This window comes from Sinohyriopsis cumingii, chromosome 6 (genome assembly GCF_028554795.1).
Source record: "Sinohyriopsis cumingii isolate HCF-2022 chromosome 6, ASM2855479v2, whole genome shotgun sequence".
Classification (NCBI taxonomy): Eukaryota; Metazoa; Mollusca; class Bivalvia; order Unionida; family Unionidae; genus Sinohyriopsis; species Sinohyriopsis cumingii.
The window spans coordinates 137624358-137644873 of record NC_142966.1 but is presented as its reverse complement, the minus strand read 5'-3'; the positions used below and the strand labels follow the sequence as shown (position 1 = coordinate 137644873).

At 33.6% G+C, this 20516-nt stretch overlaps 1 protein-coding gene across 2 annotated transcripts in view; it reads left to right on the top strand.

Annotated features, from left to right (window-relative positions):
* LOC149798080 (tyrosine-protein kinase Tec-like) overlaps positions 1-19754 on the top strand; it is a 115056-nt gene extending 95302 nt beyond the window's left edge. Inside the window, exons 17-18 of one of the 2 annotated variants that reach the window (XM_089963164.1) lie at positions 396-455; positions 16737-19754. In XM_089963164.1, coding sequence (XP_089819290.1) covers positions 396-455; positions 16737-16751 — 75 coding nt within the window. In that variant the 3' untranslated portion in view covers positions 16752-19754. Of the gene's footprint in view, positions 1-395; positions 12462-16736 lie in introns of those variants that run through there. The other variant, XM_089963163.1, reaches the window with a different exon arrangement.
* Positions 19755-20516: the final 762 nt, after the last annotated feature.

Genomic DNA, 20516 nt, shown 5'->3' with positions numbered 1-20516 from the left:
CTGTTGGCCTTTGCAATAAGGATTTACATCAAGGGTAGGATATTTCATTGTACAATAGTTTAATTCTCTTTTGTTTTCCATGACAAAAATGAAGTAGTACTAGTGAAGATCATGCATTTACTGTATATACATTTGGGTCCAGCTGTAAACTGATTAGACGATTTTTATTTAATTCACTTATTTGTGGAAACCAATTTTCATGGATTTTGGGGTTGATACAGAAATTTTTTAATGTGCAATGAACATTTTTTTATTTCCAGACAGATTGACCCATCTCAGAATCATGAATTTAATTGTGAACAAAAATAAACTCTTTGAAGTACCATGAAAATTAAATGCCCTATATTTTAATATACCAGAAAAAGTATCAAATGTCATAATTGTCTTATTTTTAGGATCCAGATCCAAGACCCTCTTTCAAGGAGATCCACAAGAAGCTTTCAGGACTACTAGAAGTAGGAAACTATCCATCAATTTCATAAGATTACAAGATTATAGGGTTGAAATTTAGTGTTATTTTATTGTCATGCAAGCTCAGACAGTGTGCATTAGAAAAATCAAGAGTTCATTTATGTATGTAAGCTCAGAAACTCTATTATAGACAGATGTTGATGGTCTGCATGTATGCAAGCTCAAAAACTGTTTAACAGACAAATCAGAACACTCAAAAGGAATTTGAGATTCAGGTTCAACACACTATATTTCAGTGAAATTGGAGGACATTATAAAGGAGACAACAATGCAGAAAAAAGTGCACATTTTTGAAAATGGAGTCTAGAAGCAGTGACTGACGATCAGTCATGGCAGCTAGGACACTTACCACAGAAAGCTGTGACCAGCAGCCAAACTGTTGACTCAGCCCATTTGTTGCTTGTATATCTGTCTGGGTCTATATTACAATCGATAACAGCTCTACATATTGTTTATCATTTTCAGTGAACAGACCAGATTACAGAAAAATGTAACTTTAATTCTTTATTGTGTACCATATGTACTCGATTATTATTTTCAGTAAAAAAAAGGTTGACTTATATATGAGTATATACGGTACCTGGTTCTAGCTATTCACAGTTCTTCAGCTTCAGTGTTTGTTACTTGTCTTTGTCCATTTTTCTACCCATCCATTCATCCTTCCATTACTGACACTTAGATTTTTGGAATATAACTCTCTGTTCAGGGTATCTCAGATACTTGTAGCACATATTGGACTTGTCATCCTGGTATACCATGTACTTTTAGCATATATTGGACTTGTCATCCCGGTGTGCTGTGTACTTGTAGCACATATTGGACTTGTCATCCCGGTGTGCCTTATGGCATTCACAGATCTTCATTTTCAATATTTTAATGTTTTTATTCATTTTTCTATCCATTCATCTATCCATAATTGCACTCAAGTTTCTGGAGCCTAACTCTCAAACAATTCAAGGCATTTCTTTGGAGTGTGGTACACATTGAACTAATCTTCTATATTAGTACGCTTATTGAACTGGTGGTCTACATTGGTACACATTAAACTAGTGGTCCACATTGGTACACATATTGAACTAGTGGTCCACATTGGTACACATATTGAACTAGTGGTCCACATTGGTATACATATTGAACTAGTGGTCCACATTGGTACACATATTGAACTAGTGGTCCACATTGGTACACATATTGAACTAGTGGTCCACATTGGTATACATATTGAACTAGAGGTCCACATTGGTCCACATATTGAACTAGTGGTTCACATTGGTACACATATTGAACTAGTGGTCCACATTGGTACACATATTGAACTAGAGGTCCACATTGGTCCACGTATTGAACTAGTGGTTCACATTGGTACACATATTGAACTAGAGGTCCACATTGGTCCACGTATTGAACTAGTGGTTCACATTGGTACACATATTGAACTAGAGGTCCACATTGGTCCATGTATTGAACTAGTGGTTCACATTGGTACACATATTGAACTAGTTGTCCACATTGGTATACATATTGAACTAGTGGTCCACATTGGTACACATATTGAACTAGTGGTCCACATTGGTACACATATTGAACTAGTGGTCGACATTGGTACACATATTGAACTAGTTGTCCACATTGTTACACATATTGAACTAGTGGTCCACATTGGTACACATATTGAACTAGTGGTCCACATTGGTACACATATTGAACTAGTGGTCCACATTGGTATACATATTGAACTAGTGGTCCACATTGGTACACATATTGAACTAGTGGTCCACATTGGTACACATATTGAACTAGTGGTTGACATTGGTACACATATTGAACTAGTTGTCCACATTGTTACACATATTGAACTAGTGGTCCACATTGGTACACATATTGAACTAGTGGTCCACATTGGTACACATAATGAACTAGTGGTCCACATTGGTATACATATTGAACTAGTCATCCACATTGGTCCACGTATTGAACTAGTGGTTCACATTGGTACACATATTGAACTAGTTGTCCACATTGGTATACATGTTGAACTAGTGGTCCACATTGTTACATATAATGAACTAGTGGTCCACATTGGTACACATATTGAACTAGTGGTCCACATTGGTACACATATTGAACTAGTGGTCGACATTGGTACACATTGAACTATTGGTCTAGATGTGCTTTTTACTATTCACAATTCTTCAGTTTAGATATTTTCTTTAGGTTTTCTTCTGTTATACTATTCATCTTTCCATCCAATATCTATAATTTCATTTCCAGAGCAGACTGGCAAAGCCTTACCATTTCATACTTACTGAGTTACCTTTAAATTACAGACTTACACAACACTATGAAAAACATGTGATTTGTTCTAGATCGAGATTTTCATAAAATTTGGGGATTTCAACATGGAACTGGATGAACTGTATAGGAAGTACATCAAACACTATAATCTACCCATGTAGTTTGAGCAAAGCATGCATAATCAAGCTTTTGTTTTTACATGATAGCATTGCTTGAAACATGAAACAAATGAAGGCTTATTAAAGGAGTTGGTAATAATTAGCATTTTAAATAATGAAGCTTAAATTTAGATACTTGGCTGTGGTCAGCAAAAAAAGGCAGAAAAATCAGTATTATTATTTACTGAACATCAGTGTCTGTCTGAGTATTCCTTTTGAGCTCATGGTAGAGGGATCCAGCAGGATCCAGCAAGAAGACATGAACCTACTTGGGGTTTGTAATGATAGTTTTGGAAACTAAACTGGAATCGTTAAGGCAAGTGTACCTTAAAACATTTTAGTTGAAAATAATGTTACTATCACTGCATCAGACCACACAGATTGTAAAACTGGATGTTTTCTTTAACAAGTTCAAACAAATAAAAAATATTTTCAGATTGCACCAGTTGCCTCATTGACATCTTCATAACTTGTACCATCGTGTTTGTTTATAGGCCATTTCAGATTTTAATATGACATTGGATAAAAGTGTCAAATTGTAACTATGTATGATAATAATTGTGAAGTAAGGGTGGCATTTGACAATCCTTTGACAACACCTAGAATGTGTATTTTTTATTCCCCAAAATCATGAGAATTTTAAAGCAACACTTTAGAATCTCTAAAAGTGTGCATCAGTAATTATTTTAATATTAAATATGACTCCCAAGATTACTGCAGGATACAAAATATTCAGAATACATTCAAACATTCAGCTAAGAATGTGAAAAATATCTGAATCAGCATCATACTGCACATTTGTGGTGAAAAATTCCATTTTCAGTATATTTTATATTCATTGACAGGAACTTGTTCCATATTTTCAATATTCATTGACAAACTGTTTCCATATATTTAATATTCATTGACAGACTGGTTCCATATATTTAATATTCATTGATAGGGACTGGTTTCATATATTTAATATTCATTGACAGACTGGTTCCATCTATTTAATATACGTTGACAGAGGCTGGTTCCTTATATTTAATATTCATTGACAGAGACTGTTTCTTGCTTATTACTAGTAAGATGAAAATTATAAAGCACATTTAATTTTCCCTAAACTTGACCCTCAGTAACTTAGGCTTCTCTGCTGACTCACCAGATATTTTAGAACCAATGATGCAGTTCTAATACTACTCAAACCTTTGTATACTGGACACGTCTTTGATCCTTGACAAATTTTTGTTTACACAGTGTTCGCAAATGCAATTTAGGGCATTGTACTTGACTGTAATTATTACCTCATTATAACACTGTCCATGGAAATCAATAGGGTGGTATGCCTTGTAACAGTGCTGCCTTAGAAGAAAGTACTGCCTCATTATAAGAATTTAATGGCAGCCAGTAGAGTTTAATGCCATGAAGTGGTAATGCCTAATTAGAGAGTACATTATACTGGAGAAATTTATCAATCTTTGGCAAAAGAACTTGAAATGTAACAATTTCTCACCCTTTTCTTTCATACACTTGTGATTTTTATAGAAATATAAATTGTAATACATATAAAATCTTTTTTTCTTTTCAAATAATAAATATTATGATGCTGTTGGGAAATCAGGATTAAAAAGAGTGCTTTCCACAACTTGCAACTGTCCTTGGCAATTGTCAGTTTTAGTTGCAAAGTCTTGAAACCAGTCTTTCCACTTTTTCATCACAAATATTTGATGCATTCTATAACTTTGTTCAAATGGAAAAGGACTTTTATTTTATTATTGTTCATTTTTCTGGTACCTACATTTGCATAATTCTTTACAGGGCATTCTTTTTATGGAATATAAGTAATGCCCATAATAACACTCACTCAGTTGGTACAGAGGTTACATAAATTGGCCCATAATAGCACTCTCTCAGTTGGTAAAGTGGTTACATAAATTGGCCCATAATATCACTCTCTCAATTGGTAAAGTGGTTACATAAATTGGCCCATAATAGCACTTTCTCAATTGGTACAGTGTTTATATAAATTAGCCCATAATAGCACTCACTCAGTTGGTAAAGTGGTTACATAAATTGGCCCATAATAGCACTCACTCAATTGGTACAGTGTTTACATAAATTAGCCCATAATAGTACTCACTCAGTTGGTAAAGTGGTTACATAAATTGGCCCATAATAGCACTCACTCAATTGGTACAGTGTTTATATAAATTGGGCCATAATAGCACTCACTCAATTGGTAAAGTGGTTACATAAATTGGCCCATAATAGCACTCAATTGGTAAAGTGGTTGAATAAATTAGCCCATAATAACACTCACTCAATTGGTACAGTGTTTACATAAATTAGCCCATAATAACACTCACTCAACTGGTACAGTGTTTACATAAATTAGCCCATAATAGCACTTACTCAATTGGTACAGTGTTTACATAAGTTGACCCATAATAGCAATTACTCATTTGGTAATGTGTTTACATAAATTAGCCATAATAGCACTCACTCAACTGGTAATGGGTTTACATAAATTAGCCCATAATAGCACTCACTCAGTTGGTAAAGTGGTTACATAAATTGGCCCATAATAGCACTCAGTTGGTAAAGTGGTTAACTAAATTAGCCCATAATAACACTCACTCATTTGGTACAATGTTTACATAAATTAGCCCATAATAACACTCACTCAACTGGTACAGTGTTTACATAAATTAGTCCATAATAGCACTCACTCAATTGGTACAGTGTTTACATAAGTTGACCCATAATAGCAATTACTCGTTTAGTAATGTGTTTACATAAATTAGCCCATAATAGCACTCACTCAACTGATAATGGGTTTACATAAATTAGCCCATAATAGCACTCACTCAACTGGAACAGTGTTTACATAAATTGGGCCGTAATAGCACTCACTCAATTGGTAAAGTGGTTACATAAATTAACCCATAATAACACTCACTCAGTTATTGAAGTGGTTACATGAATTATCCCATAATAACACTCACTCATTTGGTAATGTGGTTACATAAATTAGCCCATAATAATACTAGCCCAGTTGGTAAAGTGGTTACATAAATTAGCCCATAATAACATCCACTCAGTTGCTAAAGTGGTTACATAAATTAGCTTATAATAGCACTAACCCAGTTGCCAAACTGGTTACATAAATTAGCCCATAATAGCACTCACTCAATTGGTAAAGCAGTTACATAAATTAGCCTATTATAACATTCACTCAGTTGGTAAACTGGTTACATAAATTATCCCATAATAGCATTCACCCAATTGGTAAAGTGGTTATATAAATTAGCCCATTATAACATTCACTCAGTTGGTAAACTGGTTACATAAATTAGCCCATAATAGCACTAGCCCAATTGTTAAGTGTTTAGAAAGTACACTCAGCTGAATCAATTTTTCCCATAGTATTTTGGTTAAACAAAGGAGTTATCAGAAACCAGCAATTGTGAGTCAGCCCCATGTGACCCAACATCCTTTAATAGGAGCTATTAATTGTTTTTGATCTAATCCCCAATCTAGTTTCTTTACATCTCATTTGCTTAAATAATTAAGACACTCACTAGGTAAATTTTCAGTGAATTATACATTGCATATAATATGTAATGCTTAATTCTCCACCAAACATTCCCCACTAAGTAACAAACATTCCATAGAATACTTGTACAAATTACAGATAAGTTATACAAAACTTGTTTAACTATTATTTTCATTCCATTTAATCAGTTTCATTAAATTGTGTTCTGTCCATATTTAGAGATATGTACAAGACAATAATATTCAAAGGTTAAATTTTCATATTAAACTTAAAATATTTTATACCAACATTTTCAGATGTGTAATAATGCGCTTTTGTACAGTCATGTTATTAGAAAACTTATTATATACATATATCTTATAATAATGTAACAAAAAAATTCAGTGTTACATTACCATATATACTTGCTTATATGTTGAATCCAACTGCAAACTACATAGACCCAGAATTATATTGCATAACGCACCATACGACTGAGGTTTGTGCATTTTGTTAGGGCTAATAAGTAAAACAAGAGCCTGATCTTTCATTGCATAATGCACCAGCAAATCTAGGTCTATGATGTTTGCAGTATGAACCAACTTACACATGAGTAGATATGATAATGTGTGTATAAAATGTATTATCTAACAGAATTTGTAAAGATTTGATTATAATATACATATATGTGCATCAATAAGATACATTTCCATCAATTTGTTTGTTTGTATTTGTAGTGCTAAACTCTTTGTGTGTACAAGTCTGATTGATTTCTACCTTGTTCTTGTATTACTAACAAGTAATGTTTCTTGTATTACAAACGAGTAATGTTTCTTATATTATGAATGAGTAATGTTTCTTGTATTCCCAAAGAGTAATGTTTCTTGTATCACCAACAAGTAATGTTTAAAGTGCAGTGAAAATTAGCAATGTGCTAAGTACCACTCTAAAGTGACAATCACTGTTTGGTTACAGTTAAACCTGTTTCCTGTTAATAAAGGATCTGGTGTATTGGATGTTTTGTTAATGTTCATATAATATTTACCTCTATTGTAATGACACTTACCCATATGAAACATATTACTTGTGGTCTCTTGAGTGAAATTCATAGACTGGTTTCCTTGAGTGAAATTCATAGACTGGTTCTCTTGAGTGAAATTCATACACTGGTTCCCTTGAGTGAAATTCATAGACTGGTTTCCTTGAGTGTAATTCATATACTGGTTTCATATTTCCATACAAGTGCTACCCAAGTGCCTGAATCATAAACAACTGCCATTTGTTTGGTCTTTTCACAGTGCCACATGTTGGAAATAAGTAAAATGGGCTTTCTGGAGGTTTAAATAATGCTATAGCCTGTATCTAATATATTAAATGACTGCTATGTGACCCATTTATGAGAAAAGGACAACCAAATTTCTCCTGAAATGCAAATGACCACAACTGTATTTTCAGACAGAAATCCAGACTGTCAGATATATTTTGGTGGGAATATATTCATATTAAGACATTTTCAGTGAAAAACTGTTCAATAAAAGTAAACAATAAAGAAACCCAAAATAGCTTTCGCAACTATGATTGTGATCACCAATCGTTAAGCTCAAAATTGAGTCCAGTCTATTCATAACAACTGGGGATTCCCAGCTTAATGTGCAGGTAATCTAGAATGTAGGTGTTCATCATATGTGTGCTTCAGAAAGTAACAATGAGCAGTAGATATCAACAGTGAGCTTTAGATATCAACAATGAAAAGTAGATATCAACAATGAGCAATAGATAACAATGAGCAGCAAATATCAACAATGAGCAGTAGATAACAATGATCAGTAAATATCAACAATGAGCAGTAAATATCAACAATGAGCAGTAGATAACAATGATCAGTAAATATCAACAATGAGCAGTAAATATCAACAATGAGCAGTAAATATCAACAATGAGCAGTAGATAACAATGAGCAGTAAATATCAACAATGAGCAGTAGATAACAATGAGCAGTAAATGTCAACAAACAGCAGTAAATATCAAATTTGAAAGATTTAAGTATGTAGATGATAATACAAAGATTTCCAAAGCAGTCTTTTTTGAGATCCTGTAAAGCTGTGGCATCTTTTTTCTGTAATGTACTGTATTGTAGCAAGAGACATGTATACAGAACTATCTTACATGCTTAAACTGATTGTTTTGTCGTTATTTATTTCTTCACTTTTCAAGCTTTTTCCATGTTTTTGAATTAAATTTTTAATTAATTTATAACTAAAAGCTTAATATACAGACAAATTGGTTGAGTAAAATTTTAAAACACTGAAGATGTAAGTCTGACAGTTTATCAGAAATGGACACTGAAAGACTGATCAGTAAAGTCTGCAATGGATACTGGAAGAATGACCATACAGCCCTTAGAGGTATACATTTACTTATAATTCAAGTTGCAAACAGCATGAATCCAGATCTGCTGTCAACTAATAAGCCAGCAAGTCTGGGTTTCTGCAGTTTTTTAGGACTAATCGGTAAAACAAACAACATCAACCCTAATCTGCTAGTGCATTATGCACTTGCATATCAAGGTCTATGTTTATTGCAGCTGGACTTGACCTATAAGTGAGCACATATGGAGCACGTCAGTTTTTGCCGTCATTTTATGACATGTTAATGCTGGATATCAATTATTTCCCATTCTGTAATTTATTTTAATAGAAAATCAGATATTCCTTGATAATAAGTTCAGGATATATTTTAAAGGTTTACTCTCATTTATTTAACACAACAAATCTGTCTTGAGCATGTTTTATTCCCATAGTAACATAATTTATGTGCCAAAATAGTTATCTAAACAGTGTTTTAACTTTCATAGCTTGTATTCAGATTCTAACAATGTACATAAGCAGACAAAAATAGTCTTGCAGATTTTTAAACTGCAATCTTGTATCTCTCTCCATTGTGATGTATCTAGCAACATGTATGTATTTTAAGTATACAAACATAGTTAAACTAAACAGTGTATACTTGATTCCTCTATTTTGTTTTCATTTTGTATACTGTAATTTAATTTATGTGTATCTATCATCATTTTAGTAATTTCTGCAATAATATGAATGTAGTAAATCATAAATGTTTATTAAATCATTAATTATTATTAAATCAATTTTTTTAAATTTTTTGTACAAAATATTGTATCTTCAAACCTAACTTTGAAAGAACTCCATTCTACCGTGCAATTTCATGTGGAATTAAAAATGCATCACATGTGATAACTGATCTCAGTTTGCTTAGTTCTCCAATTTAATTTTTAAAGTAGATTGACCCACTCAGCTCCATCGGCAATGAGTATATTCATCAGCCATCTGGCAGTTTATTATCCAGTTTTGGATATCATTCCTACGCCAGCCAGCTTGGTAGACATTTAAGTTATGTATCTAAGAAAATAGTTCCAAACACTTGTCCCCTTTACTTTGTTTTGTTGGGATGACTGGCTAAGGTCACTCTAATTTATGACTTGTAATTTGAACTATGTAAACTCTTCATAGAGGTGTGTTTCTATGCAAAACATAAAATTACCCATGCTCATTGGAGCACTTCCATTTCTTGAATCTTCACTTTTGGAGGTGTGTAGTGTTTGCATGTTGTAAAGCTGTTTAATTTCAGAGCTAAGTAGATTTCACATGTAGACTGCAGTCCTGTAATTCCTAAATGGTTTTGATAAACACTGTCTTTGTTACTCAGTTTTAGTACCAGTCTCAGTAATCCTTCAGCTTGTCATATATTTTGCTGAAATGAACCTGAATATTGCACTTTTTCTTAAAAATGTAATAGTGCACTTTTGTGATGTGCATTAGACAGATTTTTAAATGTTAATGCAATCATCTGCAGTGACCATCATATAATCTGTGAAAGAGACAGAGGAATCAAGTTAACAGCATGTCATTGCAGGGCAAAAATTGACTCATGCTTGGTTATAAGTCAAGTCCAGCTGCACAGACCCATAATGCACTGGAAAACCTGGATATATGCAGTTTGTTAGTAGTAATCAGTAGATCATAGAACATCAACCCTGATGATCTGTTGCATTGTGCAACAGGATTTCAGGGTCTACATTTTAGAAGTTGGAGATGATTTATAAGTGAGTATGAATGTTATGCCATTACAGGACTCCAAATTTTATTGGGACTTTATCCAAACTTTATTGGGACTTTATCCAAATTTTATTGGGACTTTATCCAAACTTTATTGGGACTTTATCCAAACTTTATTGGGACTTAACATAATCTTCCTACTAATAGTTACATTCAGAGATTTGTTTTCCAAATTTTAATGTAAGTTGATTTTGTTGTTATTTGTTTATTAATCTAAATGTGGCATTAAATGAAAAGCAATCACATACTTCAGTTATTGGCCCATTGCAATGTCTAGTGTTTCAAAACTTGGTTATAAAATACATAACAAAAAGAATGTGAAACCAGCAACATAAGTAAATTCAACAAGCAATTTATTTTTCTACACTGCAAAGTAGAAATTCAAGAGACAATTACAGCATTGTGAGTTAAATCCTGAATAATCCTACATGTACAGTCACAAGACCAAAATGTATAGAATGTACCAAATAAATTTCAATAGTCTGGAATGCTCTGCTATAACACAGTGATACAATCCAGAATGTGTTTGAATGACTTCACAATAATCCAGAGTACTTTATTAGTCCAAAATTGAATGAGCACTGTTATCCGTTACTTTTATCATTTCAAGCTCTAGTGGTGCAGATCAAGCAAACTCTGATTACATTTGCAGCATAAAGTAATTTTTATGGCAGTAAAACATAAGCATTCAGTTACTTAACTTTTGCTAAGAATCAATTTTAACCTGTCTATAAATTAACCAGTAAATTTATTTAATCATGCAAGCTTGAGGTCTCATAGAGAAAGCATCTTCCGTGTCTTTCATTGAAATCTGACAAAATGGGTCAATTTCTTGCCTTGATTGAAATAGATGTCAAAAGCTTGAAATACAAATGTTAAATGTTGTTTATTAAATGTTGAAAGTTTTGGATTTTTCCAATGAAGTGACATTTATTACATCTACAGTACTTGGAGGTCATTTCTTTGTCTTGTATGTTGTGTTATTCCTACTTATTCTTAAATTTTGTGGAGTACTTTTTGTCTTGCATGTTATGGACTACTCCTGTTGTCTTGCACATGGTGGAGTACTCTTGTCTTGCATATTTCGGATTACTCCATTGTGGAGTACTCTTTTATCTTGATGTTATGGATTACTCCTTTTGTATTGCTCATTGTGTAGTACTCCTGTCTTGCATATTATGAATTACTCTTGTTTTCTTTCACATTGTGGAATACTCTTTTCTTGCATGTATGGATTACTCCTTTGTCTTACATGTTGTGAAGTACTCTTTTGTCTTGCATGTTACAAAGTTAAGGCATCTTAACATTTTCCTTTATGTACTAAAAGTGACATGAGACGTAAAAAAAAGTGACCGTTTTGACCCACTCTGAAGCTTGTGGTTCTCATTACCTTATAATAACTACACTGACCTCACAGTTATTAGATAGTGTGTCAACATTAACAGCAGTGTAAGCAATCCATTCAGGCAGTCATAACCAAATGATTTCTTCAATTGTTTTAATTACAAAGTTGTAGGAAGAACACAAACAAAAATGAATAAATATATGTTTGATCATGCCATTTTCAAAATCAACTTCAGAACTTGAAACCATGATCCAATCTGAGTTTTGTGTTTTTCACTTCTAGCAAAGAAATAACTGTTGGGAACATTTAGTGTTATAAAAGATATAAGTAGAGAATGTGATAGGATTTTTCGTTTCCATTTAACTGTTTACCCTTAAATGTACAAAGAAAATACTGTATTTTTTTTCTTTTTAAGATGATATGAGCTTGTTTGTATGCATTGTCTTGTCTTAGCCATCATTCATCTTCTACTCTGGAAATTGATTAAACTTTATTATTCTGCTATGTACAATCTCTGACATTAAATTATTTTTTAAAAACTATGGTCCTGGATTGTCATTTTTCAGATGAATCCTTAGTACTAATGTAAAATGTAAAATTCATGAACTTACTTTGAATGATTAGGTGTTGGAGTTGTTTCTAAATTGGCAGTAATTAGGTGCTGTGCTTTTGTGTTTTAGCATAATGCCAAGGTAAGTAGTCAGCCATACTTGCTTCTTCTTTGTAATTTTTTTTTTATGTCTGGTGATACTGACTAAATGTGGTGATGTGGTAACCCAGGGATGCTTACTGTGAAAGGCAAGTAGCTCAATTTCTAAGGAATGTAAATTTATTTCTATAGCATTAAATACAATTAACACTTACTTATTATGATATACATCACATCACATGACTCTTTGAATCACATGACTCTTTGGATTACATGACTCATTGGAGCTCATAATTATGTGATGATAACAAACACTCCAAAGCTATCATTGTCTGATAACAAACCCACCCCTCACATTTTCGAAAAATGTTTCAAATTGAACTGCTTATTTTGAAGATTGGTTACACTGCGTGATTGGCCAGAATGAAGAGAAACCATTTGTACATAGTGTACAATAAATTTTCAGTCTTTTTAGAAGGGTGCATGAATATATAAATAGATCTTTTAGGTGTTACTAATAGATAGTTTTCTTTGCCACTTGATGTAATTTTAACCATTGACCTCACAGTGGTCTTTTAATGGTCCCACTGTGCTATAGTTTCAGCCTGCTGTGCTTTAGGACCTTTGCCATGCCATGCGCTTGTCCCACTACGCTTAGTTTCTTGCTATCCTTATGAAATTAATATGTTAAATACCAATTCTGTCAGCCAATTTAATGCCCTATTACTCAATTGACACCTGTTTTTACTCTTTTAGCATCTTTAATTAAGATAATCAGTTAAAATTACTCACTCAGTCATTATCTTTTGTACCTGGCTTGATGCTGGCTTTATCATGCACCAGCACAGCCAGTGTTGACAGAGTGATCGGTCAGTGTTGACAGTGATCGGCTTGTGTTGACAGAGTGATCAGCCAGTGTCAACAGAATCGGCTAGTAGTGAATCATATATATTTCAGTAATTTTCACAACCAGCTCAAAATAATACCATCTCATACCAGCCAGCTGTTAGCCTAGATAATTAAGGAAAAACTTCCATTTTGCATTTATGTTTGCATAAAACACATCTGCTCTAACAAGAAGACACTCAGTAAAAGTCTTTGGGTGCTCGTAGTGCTCATAGTGCTCAAGAATAAAACTATAGATCTGAATATAGAAGAAGCTAAGACCCTGAACTGAAAAAGTTTTCTCAGATACAATGCTAAAACTAACAATAACTGTATCCCTTTCATAACGTCCTATTGCCAGGTTACCCCAAACTTGGGGACTGCTCTGGTGGCTTAAGTGGTTAGAGCATCCACATCAGATGTGGGAATCATGGGTTCCATCTGCAGCCAAGTCATCCCAAAGGCTTATAAAAATGATTCTAGCAGCTGCCTTGCTTGACACTCAATGTTTAGAGGTTAGTTTTAGCACTAGTAGGCCAGATTTCAGGATAATGTGACTGAGTGGGACATGATGCTATATGTCTTTGGCATGATGCCCCAGTGCTAGACATCATTAGAAACTGTCAAATTGCAGATATCGTAGCGATATGACCAAAAAATTGTTAAAGCTACATTAACAATCCAAATCACACACACACACAAACTTGGGACAAATTGTCCAGAGACACAAGACATTATTTATCCCTCTGCGGGACACAAGAAAGTCTTCAAAAAGAAATACGTCAACTTACCAACATTTCAGCTGAGCCAGACACTCGTACTAGTCTCTGTAAATAATGTCAATTCACTCAAATAAGAGCTTATGGTATTGTCTGTTGTCTGTCTTCTGTGATATGTCATCCAGTGTCCATCCATCCATTAGCATGATTGACTGCTGCACCTCTTAAACTAATTGGAGGATTGCTGTGAAACTTTATTCATTCATCTCAGGGTCCAGGTTGTCCAAGACAAACATGATACTGCAATATAGTCACCATATCAGATATCTTGAAAATCTTGCTGCTTCTTCTCCTGAATGGCAGGTCATATCAACATGGGGTTTTAACTAAAAGACGTTTTATGTTGGTCCTTCTAGTTTGTCCTAAATGAAATTGGTGCTGATCTGACATACAATATAGCCGCTACAGCAGTCATCTTAATATTAAGTCTTGTTATTACTACTTTCTTCTGAACAGAAAGTCATATGAACATGAGGTTTTCATCAGAAGATTATAATTGGTCCTATATGGAAATGGTTCCACTTGGATGTCAAATACAGCTACCACAGTGACCATCTTGAAAATTTGGGTATTGCAACTCCTTCAGAATGGATGGTCATATCCACATTCACTGTAAGACGTATTATGTCTAGTTGTCTAAAATTATGTTAAGCATGGCCACTATGGCAGACATTTTGAAAATCTTGTATTTAATACTCCTCCTGAACAGAAATTCATATCAACAAAAGATTTTCACTGGAAGGTATTTCATTGTATGTATCCAGTTTGTCTTAAATAAAAATTGTGCCAATCTAATAATATCATAAACATCGAAAATCTTATAGCTGCTCTTCCTGGGTTGAAAGTCGTATCATCTTTAAGTTTCCACCAGATGACTTCCTATTATGTATAAATCATCCAGTATGGCCACCTTGGCAGCCATCTTGAAAAAGGATATATCAGTACAAAGTTTTCACTAAAAGTCTTCAAATAGTGTCTCATTTGGTTTCAGTGATCTTACATCCAATATGGATGCCATATTGGATAATTTGGAAATTGTCCTGCTCAAAAATATCAGATGGTTTCAATACTTGACAGTCCTTACTAATGGTCTTACCTTGAATTCTTTTCAGAAAATTGAGCACAGGTCCCTTCAAGTGACTTTTATTATGAGTACAATTATAGTTTGATTTTTTAGGAACAGGAACTACAACTAACAAAGTGGCAGAACCTATTTTACCTTCTATTCTATAATTAAAGATAAATATTGATTTATTAATTCTTCACTAATTGGTTTGGATTTTATTGGTTTTAACTGCATTTTTAACTCATGATTGGCTACATCATGCAAAGGAAATGAGAGCTAAGGACACACAAAGGCGTGTGACTCAGACTGGGTGGGTATTTAAGCCAGGATCTTGTATTGCTACTCTGACCATTTAAACTACCCACACACTAATTGGAGTTTTCCAGCCAGTTGGTTTTATTGCATTGTTTTTATTAAAACCCAGGCATCAATGTGTCACAGAATATTTGTACAGACTGTCTTTGTATACAACATCTGTTTTAATTTTAAATATTTTGCTGTGATTTTTAATAAGCATTTTGATTTTGTATGAGCTGAATTTATCAAGTGATACAGGTATGACCACTTTCCTTCCAATGGCAAATGAGACATCTACAGCACACATCAATTTTCTCTTTATAAGCAATGAATTGTGCAATGAAAATGTATGCAGGCTGACTGAAATCCTTTTGCCCATTGTAGGCAGAATATAGTTTGTTTCAAGCAGTAATTATAGCTCATTGCCATTCTTTGAAATTACTCTATCTAGTTTCAATTTTTAATGCTGAATGATTAAATTGTGAAGTAAAAGGTTTTCTTTTTAGTTCTGTTGAAGTTATTTCTCCTCATGAACATCATCATCAATAAAAGATATTAGATGTCCTTGTACATATCATTTTTGAAACAGACAGTAGCATTCAGTAACCATGGCAATGACTCAGTCACCATCCAGTGATGTGATATGATCACACCCGGCACCATTTCTTCATGTGAAACCATCATTCACTGAACGACAAGATGATTCAATTACCTACGAAGTCATACATTGATAAAATTTGATGAAAATAAAGGATCAACTAAATTCCTTAGAAATTACTTGCATACACCTTGAACTTGTGGTTGTTATACCTGTAAATTAATTTTGACAATACATGTATAGCTTGATTATGCCTATTTATATTGATTGACTGGAGGAATATAGTTTAATTTTAAATGTACTGTTCATGTCAAAGTGTGTGTGCATGTGCGTGTGTGCACTATTTACCTAGTAGTTTATATGGTTTAAAAAAATGTATTGATGGAAACTGGCTCTTACATACATTTGATATGGTAACACAAATGTATTGATGGAACCTGGCTCTTGCATACAACTGATGCCCCATACAAGTTTGTAGAGGGTTCAGTAATATGTTGATGATAAATGATCATAATGATTATACATTTTATTTCCTTTTTGCAGGTAAAAAATCGCTGAAAACAATGTTCAACACTAGTAAAATGCAAAGATATCTGGAGGAAAACAGGTCTCTTCTTCATCCATATTTGGATACCCTCTCATTTCTTTCTTATGCAGTATTCCCTGAATGCTATCCATGGGACTGATGCAGTATTCCCTTAATGATGTCTGTGGGAGTGATACAGTATTCCCTTAATGCTGTCTGTGGGAGTGATACAGTATTCCCTTAATTCTGTCTGTGGGAGTGATAGAGCACTCCCTTAATGTTGTCTGTGGGAGTGATAGAGCACTCCCTTAATGCTGTCTGTGAGAGTAATAGAGCGTACAGCTGTAATGATGTCTGTGGGAGTGATAGAGCACTCCCTTAATGCTGTCTGTAGGAGTGATGGAGCACTCTTAATGCTGTCTGTGGGAGTGATAGAGTGTACAGTTGTATAGTGAAACTGACTTATTGCAAAGTTCATCATAAATATAATTTTACTACCATTTAATGAAATTGGATCCATATCCATATTGGGGTTATAGTAGGAACTCTGTTACAAGAAGGTGCCTTAAAGAAAGGGAGTTTGTAACGACACAGGCTGAATCCCAGTATCTTCAGAATTGAATTCGTACAAGTTTATGATTAAAAGACAACATTTCTTTTGAAAGACAATGATAAGAATTCATAATTTCAATGTAAACTATCTTTCAAAATGTGCAGGTCTTTATCAGACCAAAATGGTCAGTTTTTGAGCTGAAAATTGATTACTGTTAACCTAGTGACAACTGTCAATCAGATAATGTTTATTGGTGATCCCAGCAGACTGCTCTACATTTGAACTGCAAGCCAGCAAACATTTGTTTGAGTTCTCACTGACCAAAATCTGACAACTGGACAATTATGCCAATATATTGTGCATAAATTAATCTTGCCATCAGTTTTCTTATTATGCCCAAGTTTTCCAAAACATTAAGTGTTCAGTAGTGACTTATCAGTTTTGTGTGTGTATGCTGTACAAGTTTCAGAACAAAATCTTTTGTTGTCAATAGATTCCTATACTGAGGAGTTGATAGGTCGATTGTCATATTGAGCTATTTGATGTTTTAAGTTTTGAGGTAATTCTCAGCCTTGGTCTTAAACATTTTATTGTCCAGGCCCTTGCATCTTCACTAGCAAAGGGTCGTTGATCAAATTCTTTTTACATGGACTCTTGACATATACTAAGTGAAAACATCAGTTAAACAACTGCCTTCTTGCAGATGAAAGGGTTACTGTGTATGTCATGCAAAATCTATTGACCAATCAAAGAGCTCATTACAAATCTATTGACTAGTAAGAGAGCTCATACATGACCTGTTTGTTACTCATTAAGGCTCATTCCAGGATGTTCACTTGCATGGCATCAAAGTTAATACTTGTGTTAAACAATTAAATTGGAAAAACTTATGGGAATTTTGTGTCATTGTGAACAGAGGCAGCTGTGATTTCTCTCTTCATAGTAAGTAAATGTAGGAAAATATCTGATTGGATTAGTTTCATTAGCTGCATCAAATCAGATAGTATGAAAATGTAAAATAGAATCTGATTGGATTTATTTCATTAGCTGCATCCAATCAGATATAGTAGTAGATACACTCCAAGGGTTCATATGGAATGAAGTGGATCAATGGTCCTTGAGTAGTAGATCATAAAGCTGCAAGCTTCAGTTTGAGATTCAGTTTCTTCAATTAGCCAGTCAAAACCAACCTTTCAAAAGTAATGTCATTTGTGATTTGAAATAAAACATGAACCTCAAGAGTTGTGCTTCAGGCCAGATATGGTGGATTAGAACTTAAGTATTAGTACGATATGAACATCCTAAAACTCTGGTATAATTTTGTCCCTATTTGTTTTGTTTATACTCATTTCATTTTTATTTATAATACAAGTATGATGCAAAATGTTCCATTGCTTGTCACCTTGTTTATCTGTTGACTGTGTTATATATAAATTCATGTTATAATGAGTTATGTTATAATGAATCATGTTATAATGAGTCATGTTATAGGGAGTCCTGTTATAATGAGTCATATTCTTGTAGTGTTTCAAAGTATTATCATTTAGATGAATTGTCATCATGATCAGAAAAGCACTTTTATAATATTGAAGCCAAAATTTGTTTTGCATAAAATTCTAAAGTCAGTAACATTTATCACTAGTGCTAGGATTTGGTTGAAACATTAAGTTAATTATCATAACCAATCATCCATTGCTAAATATTATCATCATCAGCAGAAGTTGTTCATATCAATGGGTCACTTTTGTCTACAAATTTTTGTTGAAGTTGTTGCCGTTTTATATCACGTAGCTTAACGAGTTGTGACACCAACTTGTTAGTGCAAGTTATCCCAAAGCTTTTTATAGGTTGCATTGAAAGTTGGTAAATATTATGTCATCAACTAAGATGCACATATGAACAAATCACTTTGCTTGTGCATTTTTTGTTAGAGTTATTGCCCCTTTTTTCTGGTAGCCTCACTCAGTCATAGGGCAAGCTCATTAGCATGATTTGACTTCCACTGTTTTGCTTTCAAACTTACTGAATATTATGCTCATCATCTAAAGATTCACCTATTGACAAATCATTGTACTACCTTGTGTTTCATAAGAGTTATTGCCCTTTTTGGCTTGAATCTGGTTGCTGTGTATGACATAGTTTTGTCAGTACAAATACTCTTGCTGGTTTTAGTGGATTGCTGTGAAATGTAGCACAAAATATGATCATCAGAAACCATGCCTGTTAACAAATCATTGTACTTGCACCATGTTCAGAAAAAGAGATGTCAGTTCTTCTAGATCATTGGGTATGGGTGTGGTGCAGGTTCAGGTAGAGATATTAACATGAACAAATTGATCACCATTCCTCCTGGTAAATCTTCAAGTTATTAAGTTTTAGTACATGACCATTTTAAATATGTTGAGATGAATTGTTAGCAGTTTACATGCATGATCAAAAATTTGTTTAACAACAATGATAATAATAAAAATCACAAGTTCTACTGATGTTTTGATATATATGCTTAAATTGTATATATGTATGTATGAATTTATGCATTTATGCACGTACATATTTATGTATGCATATATGTTTGTGTGTACTGACAGACTGACTTTCCTCTTAAACAGACATTGCATCAGGTATTTCAAGTTCTGGATAATTTATAATCTTGAAGATGACATAGCATAAAATTACAAAGTATAAATGCAGCATATACATGTAGAACCAGCTTATAGACTAATTGAATTGAATGAGAAAAACATAAATACAGATAAACACCAATGCAGTGTTTGTAATGTAACTATGGCAACATGGGAGAATATTAGAGCTGCTTACAAAAACAAATGTACAATAGAAAATGTTTGAAAGAATAGATTTTAAAGAAAGAGGCAAATACATTTAATGCGAATTTAAGTACAGTCAACTCCGCTTATATGCATAGCCTCAGGACCAGACCCAAGCTATGCATATAAACGGAGATTCATTTAAGCGGAATTCATGTATATTTAGAACGTAAAACTGAACCATACTTTCACTATGCACTTAGTCGATCAATGCAATTAAGCGACATGCATTTAAGTGGGACGACTACATGCAATTAGTGTTGATTTTGAATGACAAAAATTGTGAGGTGTTTACAATTCAGTGTATATCAGTAGAATCTATTATTGATATCTGAATAATGTGGGTATGTGAGAAAGCAGACTGCTCTGGTGGCCTAGTGCTTAGAGCGTCTGCCATGGATGTGGGAGTTTGTGGGTTC